General features: G+C 39.7%; 1 protein-coding gene and 1 pseudogene across 1 annotated transcript; one reads left to right on the top strand and one right to left on the bottom strand.

Moving 5' to 3' along the window:
* Positions 1-1,771: 1,771 nt before the first annotated feature.
* Positions 1,772-15,852, top strand: fermt3b (FERM domain containing kindlin 3b). Its single transcript, XM_028458729.1, has 15 exons — positions 1,772-1,912; positions 2,639-2,802; positions 3,670-3,903; positions 8,932-9,048; positions 9,480-9,651; positions 10,360-10,462; positions 10,563-10,670; positions 11,017-11,151; positions 12,513-12,559; positions 12,652-12,776; positions 12,982-13,088; positions 13,189-13,410; positions 13,546-13,670; positions 13,985-14,126; positions 15,024-15,852. The coding sequence occupies exons 2-15, from the start codon at positions 2,679-2,681 to the stop codon at positions 15,201-15,203; spliced, it is 1,941 nt and encodes a 646-aa protein (XP_028314530.1). The 5' UTR covers positions 1,772-1,912; positions 2,639-2,678; the 3' UTR covers positions 15,204-15,852.
* On the bottom strand, positions 14,529-14,646 carry LOC114471699 (uncharacterized; annotated as a pseudogene).
* Positions 15,853-16,647: the final 795 nt, after the last annotated feature.

A 16,647-nucleotide genomic window follows, 5' to 3' on the forward strand; every position in this document is an offset into this window, starting at 1 on the left:
AAACATAAAAGTAAGCAAAGCCTATGGTAAGCACTGGTGATAGACAGATACATTGGTCGATTTTTGTGTTTTTTTACACGTATCGGCATCGGCCGATGCGGACTGCTGCATTCGCCGTTCCGCATTATTTTTTTACTTGTCGTTCTACCTCACCTTTGTTAATTTTAATAAATGCTCCTTTTTAAAAAATTGAGACTTGTACCATTTATTATCATCATTGTGTAATTTTTATGATGTAAATATCGGGTCAAGAACATCAACAGTCCATTATCGGTCATCGGCTAAGACTGATGGAAAAAAAAAATTGTATCAATATTGGCCCTAAAAATCCATATCAGTCAATATTTAGTAAGCATGAAAAATGGGGAATAATTAGCTAATTATTCATTCCTCAAATAAAAAAAGTCATTGCAGAAATAGTAACTTTTGAATGAAGTGTGACAAATTATGTATATGTGTATAAGCCCACACTATAAAAATTAAAATAAGTATTAATTGTAAGAATAAATGGATGTACGCTGTTTATTATATGTACAAATATTGTATTTTTGTAAATGAAAAGGCTGGTGTTGCACTTGTCTTGTTTTGAAACATTTCGAGATTGGAAATATAAGAACGGTTTTGATTGTATTGTTATTTTTGTTTAAGCTGTTTATATGGAAATTTCTTTAATTCAGCTTTTTTCTGGAGAAGCTAAAATGTTTGGACCGGTATGGTATGAGTGTGAGGTCGTTGTTGACCACCACTTAATCCAAGGGTGTAAAACTCATTTTAGTTCAAGGGCCAAATACGGACCAGTTCCATCACAAGTGGGCCGCAGGTTTTAGGTGGGAAAACTATTAATGTGCCCAAGTTTGCACTTCCAGTTATAAATTAAACATAAAGTATGGAAGGGTTTGACATTATATAAGCAATAAGTGAGAGATACTGTACTTCATTTTCCTTTGATTTATTTATTTTTTTCGCCAATTTTTATTTAATTTGGTGGAATAATTTGAGAAAAAAAAGATTTTGGGGAAAAAAATTGAGTTCAACAACAATTTACAACTGAATAATTTGGTCATTTACACAATGATTCATGTTTTTTCTGTCATTTGCACTTTCTCCTGCGGGTCTAATCATTTGCTCTGAAGGGCCGGATTTGGCCCCCGGGCCTCGAGTTTGACACCAGTGACTTAATCTGCTGTTGGCTTTTTTATTAACCATTTTAAATGATTAATAACTTATCTTTATTTATAGAGTAAAAAACAGACGGAAAGAAATAATAATAATGGCTCACTCAAAGTGAGTTACAGAAACCATTATTCATTCACACCAGTCACGCTGGTGGTGGTAAGCTACAATGTAACAGATGGCTGCCATTTCGACCCTCTGACCACCACCAATTTTTATGCATAATTCATGCCCATTCATACTAGGCAATGTGGGTAAGGTGCCTTGCCCAAGGACACAACGACAATGACTCGGATAGAGCAGCATTTGGACCCACCCCCCCCCTTCCCACTAAGTATTAATAGTGTAATGCACTAATGGTAAATGTTGTGTGGAATATTCATTTGTCTCCATTACCTTTAAAATAACAGCTATTAAAGTACAAACATATTGTTGCTGCTTTTTACACATACACATATGGCTTAATACTGAACATTCTGTCAGTGAGTGTGTCAGTCAGACAGATTGCCTGTCAAAGGGTAACCCTTTTTGTATTTCCGCCTGACGGAAACTGACGAAAAAAAAAAGGAACAAGTCTTTTGACAGAAGTGACACAAGCAGCAAATGCACGTCTCCACTGAGCTCAACCGACTAACCACGAGGGACGAGGACGCCTTAACTGCTGCACACGCTCCCAAAACTAGTTTCTAAATACCAACACAGGAACAAGGCTCCTCCAACCATCAGTAAACTGGTGAAGGTATTGTCTTTTCTTGGATGTTTTTTTTGTTATTTTATGATTGAATGAGAGAAAGCATTAGGTGACGAATAAACATGGAACAATGCATGAATGTGGAATAACTTCTGTATTTAAGTTAAAGATGTGGGGTCTTTGATCAGGCTGAAATACATCACAAAATGTGTCACAAAAACATGCAGTATTTACAGAAAATATTGTTTTTTTTTAGATACGTGAAGTCAAGTGAATATGTGAACTAAAAGTAAATTGTCTGATGATTTGTTACTTGGTTTATTTACAATTGGTTTTGAAAGTCATAGAAAACAGAATGACAAGGCATTTTTTTACATTTTTTACAAACTGAAGCATGAATATTAATACAGGAGCCGACTTTAGCATTATCAGATAAGTTTGTGGTATAGGCGGGTCAGAGAGTGGAAGTGTGAGTCCTTGGTGATAGCAAAGAGCTGAAACAGGAACTTCTCATCAAACTTGTCCTGTCATCTAATGGGATGCTATTACTGATTGTCATATGACAATGAGGAACAACATGTATTTATCTCATACATGATTGGTTAAAGGTAAACATATTTGTTGAGTCATTTCACATTTAGAAAAAGCTGTTGTCTCACGTGCCCACACGTGTGTATTTCTTTCTATTTTGTTAACAGTAAGACGTAGGCTTGTGTTTTTCGCTTCCTCTTTTAAACTAAAACTAAACATGTGTTTTATTGTGTGTGCTTTTAGCTTGTTTCCTCTCTGTCAGAGGTGTTTCTCTCCACCCAGCATGGCTGCGTGGGACCTGTCCATCATACTAGAGGACCTGGGGCCCGACACCCCACCCATCACCCTCAGCGTGTCCTCTGACCTCCACGTCGGAGGGGTTATCATCAAACTGGTGGAAAAAACACGTGGGTTTCTGTTTCCATTAGTCAGACTGACTTTGAAGTTTGCCTATAGACACTCAGGGTTAAACCTGGACTATAATACTAAGCTGATGAAGAGCTTAGGATTCAATGGCTCAATCTGATATAATAAGATGTGCTTGAAAGGGAAAATACTTGTCATTTATCATTCCTTAAACAATTTTTTCCAAAATGGGGTTACGTATACCCCGAGGGGTACACAATGCACAACAGGGGGTACTTGAGAGAGAGAGACAGTGAAAATGAACAAATAAAGTGTCAGTCTTGGTCCCACCCCAGGCATGAGATGACTGAAAATGATAAAAACCATAGAAATAAATATATTCAGCAGCCACTAAATCAGGGGTGTTCAACCATGGGGTAGGGACCCCATGTGGGGTTGCCTGAAATATCTGAAAAATTATAATAGATTTGAGGAAAACAAACAACTGTATTTTTTTATAATTTCACTTTGTAAAATATAAATCTAGTTAAACTAAAATGCAGTAAAAAATAAAAAATAAAAAAGCACAAACAAACAATCTGAGCACAAATATGACCAATCACTAATTCTCAAAAAAAGGAAAAAAAAAATGTCTTTGGGGTCACCAGAAGTTCTTGATATCAAAATGGGGTCACGATTCAGAAACAATTCTTTAAAACGCTCGTTCTTACCATCATTATGCTCTATAGTTGTTTTCAAATAATTTTCTAAGCAAAATGTTGTAGTCGGACAAAGGGGGGAATTGGATTCACAAAGAGAAAGGGGGTACTTGAGCCAAAAAAAAACACCTTTTGAGAACCGCTGCTTTAAATTATTCAGTGAGTGAGTCTAAGTGTGATTATCTTCTTCATTTTCCCGTTTTCCTGCAGAAATGAAGAGAGACTGGTCAGACTACGCTCTGTGGTGGGAGCAGAAGCAGCAGTGGCTTCTGAGAACGGCCTGGACTCTGGAGAAATACGGCATCCACGCAGACGCCCGCCTGCTCTTTATTCCTCAACACAAGCCGCTGAAGTTAGGTTTGCCCAGCGGTATGACCCTGAAGGTGTGGGCCTCCTTCTCCAGCCCTGTGTTCCAGGCTGTGATGACCATCTGCAGAATACTCAGTAAAGTTTGATTTTTGTTATTATCAATATATTTGGGGTTTTCATTCCACAGCCAATGAATTTTTCATTTTCTGTCAATATGTCCTTTTTGATCCTATACTGTAGAGGGCCTCGTATAGCCTCATTATCTGTAACCACGCCATGATGGAATTGGCTGTAATACCGACACCAAAAATAAGTACCATCTGTTTTGCAATTTCAGTCTAACTTTGGCTTCTGCTGGTCTCAACTCCTTGCAAGAATTCTACAACAGGGGAAGAGAATAAGAGATGAGCTCTCACATGAACTGTTTTACTGGCATTTGTTGCGTTGCAAAGAAGAAACTTCCTTCTTACATGCAAAGAAGATGGACAGAAACAGTCATGTGTGGAACTCATTTGGTAACTTATTTGGATACATTTCACAGAAGCAGTGAGCCTTGGTGTAATGAAAGCACATGGCCCATTAACACAGTTACTGGTCTAGACCTAGTGTTTCTTTAGAGATTTAAAGAACAAGAGGACTTTGGAAATTAGAGCAGAGGTTTTTTATGAGGAGACAAAATGGCCCTGACGTGTCTTAAACACATCTAGAGATAGACAAGCTACCATTGTACCACAGCGTCACAACATGTTTGGCCACATTGAGATACTATTGATTAGTGACTGACTTATGCCAAACAAAACCATGTTTCCTGCTTACATTCTAGCTTTGAATGAAACAATGAGTGCATCCAAATAGCCCCTCCTATCTCCTTTCCTATCCACTTTTCCTTAAACCCCGGAAGTGTTTAAGAACGATAACGAAAGTTCCATTTCTCTGAAAGCTAAGGAAAGGAGTCTCAATGTTTCCTTCATAACCTCCTTTAGCCTAGGAAACACTGATACATCCTTTACCAAAGGAGACAAGATAATGCTGACCCACAATTCCGTGCGGTGACAGCATTTAAAGGGACCCGTTCATCCAAGCGTTCACGGAAACTCACAATGACTGAAAACAGAGCACACTGTAGTTCAAGAAACATGGATCAGAGACATTTTTAGCCACATTATATTTTATTCAATGTATGTCATTCACTTAGAAATGCTTTGTGCAGTTGTACGTTTGTATGCCTACAACATTATGTCAGCTTATATCTTGCATAAATGTAACAATTTCATAAAATCATACTTATTTTTGGATTTCTGAGTGGAAGGTGAGTGTGAGCAACCATTCTCAATGTGTAGCATCTTTTCCTTTTCCTTTGATTTACATTCAAATGTGATATTTAAGATTACTAGTGCAGTGCCCATTGGAAGTATGTATTGCTATAGAAAAGTGGGAGGGTATAGCTTTTTCATGGATGGCTAATGAAGTTGTGTTTGAAGGTGGGATGTCATCACTGTGGAGGTAGGACTGATGACATCATCACTGTCACTGTAGGACCAATGTTCCAATGTTCTAATGTTCTACCTGATGACATCATCACTGTTGAAGTAGGACTGATGACATCATCACTGAGTCCGTCAACTCAGGAGGTGGGGCGTGGGGGAGGGGCCTCCAAACAAAACAAACCCTTGACCCAAGCAGCATCCATGTTGAAGAGATATTTGAGGAATACACACACAGACACACACACACACTGACAGATAGAGATTCCTTGCTTTAATAGAGATATCAGTTGTTAAAGGCACAGGGGAAAGTGTTATAAATGTGCTTTTAGTGGTCCATTTTTGCAAATTTGTAGTTTTTTCACCACAGCAGACATCAAATTATTTTGTCACCTGGTAAAAGTGCGTCTGATTGTCAAAACAACGTGATGGCCTATCCCTAACTCCTTTAGGAAGTCTCCTAACACCTTTCCATAATTCATTGACATCATCCACGGGGTTAAGGAAAGGTGAATAGGAAAGGAGATAGGAGGGACTATTCTGATGCAGCCCCAATCCCTAAAATGCTCTTTTAATGTTTGAAGTCACTGGTGAAATTATTGTATTGAGTGCAGTTTAAGGGTGTTTTGCAACAGTAGCCTACAGTCTATATCAGCAAGTGGTAGTGGTACTTAAATGGTTCTAATGCAAACTTTTTAGCACGCTTTTAAGTGTTATTATCTGAAATCCTCTTAATAAAAGTATCCTTGAGTGCCATAGGTGCACAGAAAGAAAATGTCCATACTGAGATATTTCAACAGATGCCGTCTGTAGTGAATTTTACTTTAAGCGTAGTGTGCACTCATGTATCTACCACCCACCCACTCACCCACCCACAAGCTACCAGTGTGCCACAAAGTTTGATATGAACAAATAAAAGTAAGGATCTAATGAAAGAAAATCATCCAAACCCTTTTGAACATATTTTGGCCAAACAATGTGTGCAATTTCAAGCTTTATATTTAACATGAATATTTGTGTAATTCCCACATAGACAGAAGGGAGATTTGAAATGAATATTGAACATAGGAGAGTGCAGTGTCGTCTGCGTAGCACAGGAAGTAAATGTAGTATTTATGTCAAATGATGATAAAAATAGAAGGAACCATGAAAGGTGTGTGTGTGTGTGTGTGTGAGTGATTCCAGTAGCATGCAGCCGGTCAGAGGCAGGTGAAAAACATAGAACAACCTCATATAGCTTTTATATTAAAAGTACAGTAAATGTGTCTGCCTTCCAGCAGTGAAATGTCCCTGTCGTAACTTAGGCTGCATCTTTGTACTTGTGAAATAAATGTACATGTTTTTGTCCCACATACAGTAAGTTTAATATTACCATCAAGACAAACGATCATTATGTAGGGTGATCATACGTCCTCTTTTACCTGGACGTGTTCTCTTTTCACGTCTTGTCCGGACCGTCCAGACGGATTTTACAAACTCATCAAAATGTCCGGGTTTCCTAAGAACCCTGAACTAATCTTGGGGAACACATTAATTGAAGTCTCTGCTAATATTTAAACAGTTTCTGAAAGCCAAAGAGTTGTTATTTCAGACGATATCATGTCATTACGGTAATTTTACTCACATGTGATGGAATCATTAAAGAGTCTGCTTTGTTTTGACAAAATCTTCAGACACAGACAGAGAGAAGAGAGAAACTAAATTCCAAGATGTATTGACCAAATACCGTGAGATTTAAAAAAAAAATATATATATACATATATATATCAGCAGGAAGACCCTCCTGGATGACAAAACCTCCATGGAGGTTCAGAAAGGGGCTTGAAATAGAAGAAGTAATTGTAATAATGCAGTGTTTTTCACCCTTGGGTTCATGACGATATGGCATAGCCTGGAATTTAAATGGGGTCATTAATTACTGATTAAAAATATTTCTTTATTTTAAAAAAAAATCATTATTCTTTTTCAAATGAAAACACAACACACAGTTTTAAACAATTGTATTATGTACCTTCACTTCCTCAAATATAAATCTATTTTAAATAAAGTGCAGTGTAAAGAAAAGGAGAAGAAAGAAGAACAAGAAAAAAATTCATAAATATAATACAAATGAAAATATCTGTCACAAATCCTGTTTACTTTGTCTTTGTAACACATTATAACAAACACAATAAAAAACTAATTCTAGAAAAGTATTTTGTTATATAGAGAGAAATTAATTTTTAAACCTCAAGGACCACAACAACTTATTTATTTATTATATATTATGTTGCCGTTGTGATGTTATTGTTTTACAATTAAATTGTTGATATCGAACGTTACCTAGAGCTGTTGTTGGGATCAACCAATAGAGTGTGTGTATAGAGTCACGTGTTGTGGCAGCCGAGTGACGGAGTGTGTGTGTAAAATAAAAGTATCTAAGTGATGACACGCTGTCCGACTCTTGAACACATTCCTCCAAAGAATAGAAAACGCGACAGCCGTTACTAGGTAGAATCAAGAAAACGTCAGAATATGATCACCCTGCATTTTATCTCACTTCACCAAACAACCGTGTGGCACAGAGTTGTTGTTTTTAGTTGCATAACTAAGGTCCGAAGTAAAACTATCACTACTTATTCCATAATGTGATGACAATACATTGTTATATAGAGTGGTATATATTGTGGTCATACCTGCCTGTTATTGCATCTCAAAAGCTAAGCTAAGCCAGGCCTGGTTAGTAGTTGGATGGGAGACGACTGAGAATTCCAGGTGCTACAGTGGTGGACAGTTGCAACACACTTATCTAGTATGAATGTGGTGTGTGAGTGAGTGTTTGGTTTGGTTTATTGGTCAGTCAGAGCATACTCAGTCTACACTCTGGTCAGACCAAGGGAAAAGGGACAGAAGCACAATGGTAGCCTCTCTTCTGTCTGTCTGCCCCAGGGCAGCTGTGGATTTAACAGTAGCATACCATCATTGTGTGTGGAGTGAAAGAATAAAGCAATATAAAGTGATTTGAGTGTCTATGAAAAGCACTAAGGCGTGGGTCGGTGATATTTGCCCTTTCAATGCCCAGTACCTCTGGTAGCCACTTTTCCAAAAACTTACAAGGATCTCTTCCTTCTGTAGATTCAGCCAAATTAATAAGTCGAATATTATTTTGTCTTGATCGTGTCTCCAAGTCCATGACCTTGTCCTCCAAGGTTTTCTGCTTTGACTCCAATGTACCAACTTTAGCCCACAGGATTTCCACTTCCTCCTCGTTGCAAGAGATGCATTTTTCTGCTTGTGTTACCCGCTTGACGGAGTCTTTAACATCCTGACAAATGTTGTCCAGGTTAAGGATAGTATGTCATCCACTTTGCTGGGATCCCTCGTCACCCATGTCCACCGTTGTTGTTGCAGATGGGGTGCTATCTGTAGCATTGGCTTTCTGGGTCTCACTTCGTAAATCGTATTCCGTCAGCTTTGTCTTCTCACTGGCTTCTTGAGCGACTGTTGCTACCTTAGGATAAGCAAGCAATAATATGCGGTAAAGAGTTTGAACTTGCACGAACAACGGAGCGGTCAAAAACACATTGGTACATGGCCGCCATAACTGCTTTTTTGTTGATTTAATAAAATTCACAACCTTTTTTCTCAGCCAATTTAATACATACTGCTTAGTCATTTTGTGACTTCATCATCTCCACAGACATCCGTCATCCTGAGGAGCTATCACTTCTTCGACCCTTGGAAGAGAAGAAGAAGAAGAAAGATAAGGACAAGGTTGGAGAGATCTACGACCTGACTGGGGTTCGTCCGGCCAAAGGTAATCATTCACATGCTTCATCTTTTGTTTTCTAGTTTAACCTTTGGTATACAGCATACATTGCATACATTGAACTATTTGAAAGGATTTGATAGTTGGACAATTTTTGTTGTACTAGTGGATTTCACTATGGTGAAGTATTTGGATTTGGAGTCTAAAAACACAAAAAGTGAATTTAATTAGAATTAAATAAACTACCCAACCTTGTGCCTGATGTAGCTGGAGTGAGCACCAGCTCCTCTGCTCTGACATTAACTCACTTTGCTTGGACTTAACTTAATGGACTGACTTTACAAAATAAATTGGAAGAGAACAACAAAAAAATGGTAAAATTCTTTTTTGGGGGGGATTTAGAGTGGTTTCAAAGTGTTTGTCAACATCTCAGTAAAAGAAAAACAGTCTAACATTTTTCTTTTCCCACTCTTTTTCAGGAACTCAGCCCGTTAGTCTGTATAATGACGTACCGGCTCATTTTGCTGACTCGGCAGAAATGGAGGCCATCTATAAGATGCTGTCGGTCACGCAGACCCAACCCGCCCCCGAGATCATTACCAAGCAGTACCGTCCATCAAGTGTGGTGGACAAAGCTCACATCAACGGCAGGTATGCCAGCACTAGTCAAATACCTGTAAAGTGGCCATATGGCAAAGACAAAGAGATGGACAGAAACACTCAGGAACCTAAACGCACCGACAATGAAAAACAGAGAAGATTTTTCTTTTCTTTTTTAAATCAACGGAAACCTAATTTAAACCAATGTTTGTAAATCATCTAAGACAATACTGATAACTTCAACAGAAATGAAAAGTATGAAGAAGTCTATGGCATGTGTTACAGGAGCATAAACTTGACCTCACAGTAAAATGTGAGTAAAAACAACAGAGAAGCTTGTATGATTTGACTTGATGTGTGTTTAATACCTCATATCTGAAATATTTACACACATAAACAAGCTCTGTGTATGATGGAAGTTGTACTACTTATACATAAAACTGATTAAAAAAATAGTCTGATTAATAGGGATATACTGTATGTAAACCTATTGTAAAAAAAATAGCATCACTATTACTGTTGTAACAACAACACTGAACTAAGTTTTCAACGACGTCTTAAGAGACCGACACAGTGTCAGCCCCAGATTGCACTACATTTAGCTAAATAGATGTCACTCTATTTTACCTATTGGATAATTGTGATGTATTCTACCTGCTTCACTCTGTTACTATACTTGTTTTATATGTTTAATGGGTTTTGCTTTTAGGCTAGACATCATGAGGGGTATACAAACACACATTCATATTTCCTCCTCAGGTGGTTGGACTCTTCTCGGTGCCTCAGGCAGCAGGGCGTTCAAGAAAATGACTTGCTCTGGCTTCGCTTCAAATATTATTCCTTTTGTGACATTGAACCCAAGGTGTGTGCGCGCACATGTGTGTGTGTGTGTGTGTAATGCTCTTAAACTCACAGTATCAGGTTTGTACTGATATTCTATGTTTGCGTCACTTTCTGTGCAGTATGATGCAGTGCGTTTGACCCAGCTGTATGAGCAGGCACGCTGGGCCATTCTCCTGGAGGACATAGATTGCACTGAGGAAGAGATGATGTTGTTTGGAGCTCTACAGGTAGGAAGTACTGCTCCTTCTGGAGAGGATCTTCAGTCATCCGTAAAAGTAGAGGATACATATTTCCCTCCTGACACTCATAGTTCAGATTGACAGGGGGTGAAATGATGCTATTATTACTGAAATACAAATACATAGATCGATAGATAGATAGATAGATAGATAGATAGATAGATAGATAGATAGATAGATAGATAGATAGATAGATAGATAGATAGATACTTTATTATTCCAGAGGAAAATTTAAATTATTGCGAGTATAGATAACACATGAAGTGGGCTGTTTTTAGTATGTTGGTGGTCAACGACTTATCCCTCTTCCCTCCCGTCTTTCACATTCCCACAGTACCATATTGGTAAGGTATCCCAGTCCGAGCCCGAGAGGATGAGCACCAACGCAGCAATGGAGAACCTGGAGTCTGCCTTGCAGTCTCTAGAAGTCAAAATGGAGGGAGGGAGCTCCTCAGCTTCAGACATGCTGGTGAGACACACCAAGCAAATTCATCTGTCACTGACAAACCTACAGAATTCACTCATCCGCTCATACAGAGACAAACTTTAATATTTAAAGAAGACCAAAGATATTGTTGCCTTTGTACATATCACTCTGCTTCATTGGGAGTCAACATTTAACAGTCATAAATACTTGGACTTTTCGGTAACACTTAACGTGAAGTTGTATACATAAGGCTTATGGTGCATTCACACCAAACGCGTTGAAAACGTCAAAAGCGGCAGGTCTACATTCACAACATATGGTAGACGCGCTTCTAGTGCGTCCTGTGCGGCGCATTTTGAAGCTTTTTGAGCAGCGGACTCTTTTGAGGTGCGTCTGCCGCTGGAGACGCTGGAGTTGCGATTGTTGAACTTTTGAGGCATATCGTGGCGTGTTGACCAATCAGGAGCGTTCCCCAACCGTGACATATTCAGAATAATGAGAAGAAGAAAAAAACACTAAGACAGGCTCTTCTGCTGGCATATAGCGGCTGTAGTTGGTGTCCTGGTAGGAGATGCGAGCGCCATGTGGGTCAGCAGGTCGTCAAACTGGGCACGGGAGAGCGCAGCTCTGGTGAATCCAGAAACGGCGCTGAGGCACAAATAAAGCCAAGCCACTTTCTTGATAATGTAGAGCCAATGAACGGGAGTCAGAGGCGGCGTGTTCAGCAAGGAACTCCAAACTTTATTCTCCACTCACCACACTTCTCTACAGCCCTCTAATATCACAGTGAACACACTGAGTCACACCAAAATACATCTGACCTGAAACACCACCTTCTCAACATAATAATGTTCCCCACCACTTCACAGTCACTGGGTGACTGGGTCTTCGACGCTGGTGACAAGCGTACTGGTTCAATGAGCACAAGTGTCCAATTACGTGTGTGAGGCACGATTCCAAAATGCGTTTGGTGTGAACGCAGCATTACATTAGGTTGTCATTAGTATGAATAAGATGTCATTAAGTGTTGTTTGCTAAATTATGACACCGTTGGAGCTATGTTGGCATTTTTTGGGAGTTATGTAGGGTTAGGGTTAGGTGGGGTTAAGGTTGGGGTAAGGGGTTAGGGTTAGGGTCACAAACACTACTTAATGACCGCCTTCATGACACCTTATTCATGCTAATGACAGGTGTCATGTCATAATGACAGCGTAATATCAGCCTTTATGTATAAAACTTCAAGTAAAATGTTACCAACTTTTCGAAAGTGGTTATCAACAATGATTCGCAATAGAAGTAAACAAAAATACAACTAAAATATAATGGATGAAATGGATGTGTATTAGCTTAATTATTATAATGATACTGTACATGAATCAATACAATAATTACCTTTCATCCAGGATACTATGATGGCACCAGAGCTGAGTGACTATCTGAAGATATTCAGGTGAGAAAAAACCATCACCATCAAAACACAGGGATATATTTCACTCTTTTGTACAACAATTTAAAACGTACTAAATCAGCTGTACATTTCAGGCCAAAGAAGTTGACCCTGAAAGGATACAAGCAGTACTGGTTCAAGTTCCAGGATACATCCATCTCCTACTTTAAGAGCAAAGAGGAGAGCGTTGGAGAGCCCATTCAACAGATTAACCTCAAGGGTACGGTCTCTCTACTGGCCTTCCTGTAATGTTCAGTACATTATCAATCAATCAGTGTGTGTGTATGTGCACACACACACAGCTGTAATTCAGGCAGCTTGCCCTCCATTGGCATTCCATAGCACAAGGGAACCTACAAGTATAACCTCCAAGAAGTTTGACTGAGCAGAAACTAATGTTGAATTGTTGCATATCCACTCTGTAGGTGGCGAGGTGGCTCCTGATGTTAATGTGGCCTCACAAAAGTTTCTAATCCGGCTCCTTATACCATCACCCGAAGGCATGAATGAAGTCTACCTGCGCTGTGAGAACGTGAGGCCACCCAAACGCATCTATCATCACTGTCCTTTACCACTTCCTTCTGTCTCTATCTAACCCTCAGATGTGTGTGTGTGTCTCTCTGGTCCTGCAGGAGCAGCAGTATGCTCATTGGATGGCTGGGTGTCTGTTGGCCTCCAAAGGGAAGAGCCTGGCAGACTCCAGCTTCCAGAGTGAGATCCAGAGCATCCGATCTTTCCTGGCAGTGCAAAAGACCAACTCTGGATCCAGTAGTCACACACTTGCCAGTGATGAAAGCATGAATACACACAGCCTGGTGTCACCACGCTACCACAAGAAGTACAAACCCAAACAGGTACACAGAACACGAAGGACAATTACAGACAATGTATATAAAACAACTGAAATGGCAAAGATCTTCAGATAATATCCCTCCTTCACCAAAACATTGATCTAACTCCTATGTTTATTGATGTGCCTGCACCTCCAGCTGACCCCGCGAATCCTGGAGGCCTACCAGAACATTTCTCAGCTCTCAATGACAGATGCTATGATGCGGTTCCTGCAGACCTGGCAAGCCCTGCCCGACTTCGGAATCTCATACGTGGTTGTCAGGTTAAGTTGAAGTTAATGGCTTTGTGCGAGTTTGGCTAAAGACTTATTTATTTCAGTTTAGCATGTTCTTCTTGTCCTTTTTGTGGTTTTCTGTTTTATCCTAATCTAATATTAATTTATACTTTCACTGAACAGAACTCAGCCTTTACAAACATTACGTAGAATAAAAGGTCCAATTTTGTAAGCCTGAGATGTTTGGTTTCAGATACAGCTCCTGCTGACAGTGTTTGAAATGGTAGTTTGAGGATTTAGGATAACATTGAGAATAACTTTTTTTTTGACACAGAAGAAGCTAAACTGTTTTTGTGTCATAGGTTTAAGGGTAGCCGGAAAGACGAGGTACTGGGCATCGCCTCAAACCGCCTGATCCGTATCGACCTGGGGGTGGGTGATGTTGTCAAGACCTGGCGCTACAACAACATGAAGCAGTGGAATGTTAACTGGGACATTCGGCAGGTCTGACCCTCCATCAGGCTTCAATCAGATTTCACATACAAACACTTGGACTATTTTGTCCGTACGCTTCCATGAAAGAAAGAAAAACACTGCTTTTACAAAGGGACCTGGATAATAATAATAATGCATCAGTTTTATATAGCGCTTTATCATAGACACTCAAAGTCGCTTTACAGAATTAAGGCATTATTCTTTCACTCCACACTTAGTGGTGGTAAACTACTATTGTAGCCACAGCTGCCCTGGGGCAGACTGACGGAAGCGAGGCTGCCATAGTGCGCCATCGGCCCATCCGACCACCACCAACACTCACTCACTCACTCACTACATTCATACTAGGCAATGTAGGTGAAGTGCCTTGCCCAAGGGCACAATGACAGATACCACTGGGTGACTGCCACCCCACTGTGACACCTGGAATTCTCAGTGGTCTCCCATCCAACTACTAACCAGGCCCAGACCTGCTTAGCTTCCGAGACCTAACGGGATCGGGCAATGACAGGCTGGTGTGGCCATAAATGTGGACTAATGACAAAATATACAAGTAGTTTCAAAAGGTAGTTGTTTGAAATTGGAGAATAAGAATTAGATTTTCAGAGAATAACTTGGCCAAACAAAGAAAGCCACAGATTTTCTCTTTGAGTGCACTTGTAATTCCGCAATTAAGCCATCTCAGATTTTTATTGGTCAGAATTTATAAAATTCAACTCCTGTCAGTGTCCCCTGTGGGTTTTTCTTTATTCTCGTGAAAGAAAAAAGACAAATTTGTCTACATGTGGCAGTAAAAAACACTCCAACACATAATGACCTGATCACAGCACTGCTCTGCAAAGTGTTCCAGCATGAAAAAAAAGATCTGCTAATGCCTCACCTCTTTGTGTTTTTCTGCATCTCCAGGTGGCCATCGAGTTTGAAGGTAACGTGAACGTCGCCTTCAGCTGTGTAACTGCTGACTGCAAAATCGTCCACGAGTTTATCGGCGGTTACATTTTTATGTCAACGCGCAGCCGTGAGAAAAGTGGCACGCTGAATGAAGAGCTGTTCCACAAGCTGACCGGTGGTCATGAAGCTCTCTGAGACTAAAACTCACAAACACTTCTACCACAGAGCTCTTCAGATATACCCGCGGGAAACAAGGGACTTAAAAAGGCTTCTGTGCACCAGTAAGGCAGAAGAGAGAGAAAAGAGGACTTTAATGAGCAACACAGATGGAGTTGTGATGTTTTGGTTGTAGTAAATCTGTGGTTTTTTAACTTCTAACCTTTGAAATAACCCTATTTGGCAGCTCAATCTGTGTTTGTATAATGGTTACACAGTTCTGAGATTCACAACAATGGCCTATAATTGCAGCCTGGGCTGCTGCTGGGGGTAGCAGTCTGCAGCCAGGTCTCTGAATCACTGAAATAGAAAATCAGTAAGTGAACATGAACGAGGCTGCACTGTTGGCTGCTTCAACTCACCTGGCCAAGAATTATAATCAACAGAGGTTAGAATGTGTGTTCACACAGAGCAGCAGCCGCATAATGTACATGGGGCTTCATTTCATTTGTTCATGTGTTAGATAACGTTTCACAGTCCAGCACCCCTTTCAGAAGACATGTACTCCCTACTCCTGCACACTTAAAAAAACATAATAATGTAATATACAATGCCACCCTACAGTGGAACATGTCTCAGAATTGTACCTATTTGTAATCACAATAAAACATCTTATTAGAATTATCACTCCATTCATTTAATCAATGAATGGAGTGATGCCAGGGGGCATTTCTCATTGAAATGCCCCCTGGCATTTTCAATGAGAAATAAATCTATCTTATTTTGGTAAAATAAATGTGTTGATTGAACATATCGCAATAATACAACATATTCATCGCCCTGAAACTGAAATACAACTCACTACAACTTTAATGAGAAGGCTGAAGGGTGAACATACAGCAACTCTGCAATGTTTGGCTGAATTTGAGAGTTTAAATCTTAAAGTGGTATCAAAGGGCGTCAGACACGTTTGGCTAATGTAAAACAATGCAGCTCTCCTCATATTAGCGCTTTTTTGAGGCGATTGTTTCCCTGTCACCGCTAGAGGCCAATGTGTACTTTGTGGAAATGCATGGAGCCTCCTGACTACTGCTCTATTTATATTCTAGTTTCGAATGTGGTCACATACCACCTCTGAGTTTGAGTACCCCACTTTGAGAAAATAGGTGTTAGATGTTAGTTTGTAATAAAACACTGAACATGTGCCTCAGCTCTGCAGAAGGCGTTGGGACAGGAATAGATCTGAAACACGCAGACAATGATTTTTGGTCTTGTCTCTAATGTGTGTCTAACTGTTTCTCCAACCACACAGTCTGCATTATGTTTTGCCATAACTGACCAACAGAGTTCCTAGTTAAATGCCTTTTTCATGTTGCTCTCTGATAAATATCAATATGTTTTTTATTCAGCTTTAATGGTTACTGTGATTCTCAGGATCATCAAACCCAGCTTTGAGCCACATCAAGCTAAGTTTGCAGGTTCT

Source organism: Gouania willdenowi, chromosome 10, assembly GCF_900634775.1.
Source record: "Gouania willdenowi chromosome 10, fGouWil2.1, whole genome shotgun sequence".
Classification (NCBI taxonomy): domain Eukaryota; kingdom Metazoa; phylum Chordata; class Actinopteri; order Blenniiformes; family Gobiesocidae; genus Gouania; species Gouania willdenowi.

What these genes read in the sequence shown, in the direction of transcription:
- fermt3b (XM_028458729.1), top strand. Translation starts at nt 2,679, where the DNA reads ATGGCTGCGTGGGACCTGTCCATCATACTAGAGGACCTGGGGCCCGAC. An exon ending in TGGGGTTCGTCCGGCCAAAG is followed by an intron (nt 9,049 to 9,479) that starts GTAATCATTCAC and finishes ACTCTTTTTCAG; the next exon opens with GAACTCAGCCCGTTAGTCTG. An exon ending in CCTCAGCTTCAGACATGCTG is followed by an intron (nt 11,152 to 12,512) that starts GTGAGACACACC and finishes CCTTTCATCCAG; the next exon opens with GATACTATGATGGCACCAGA.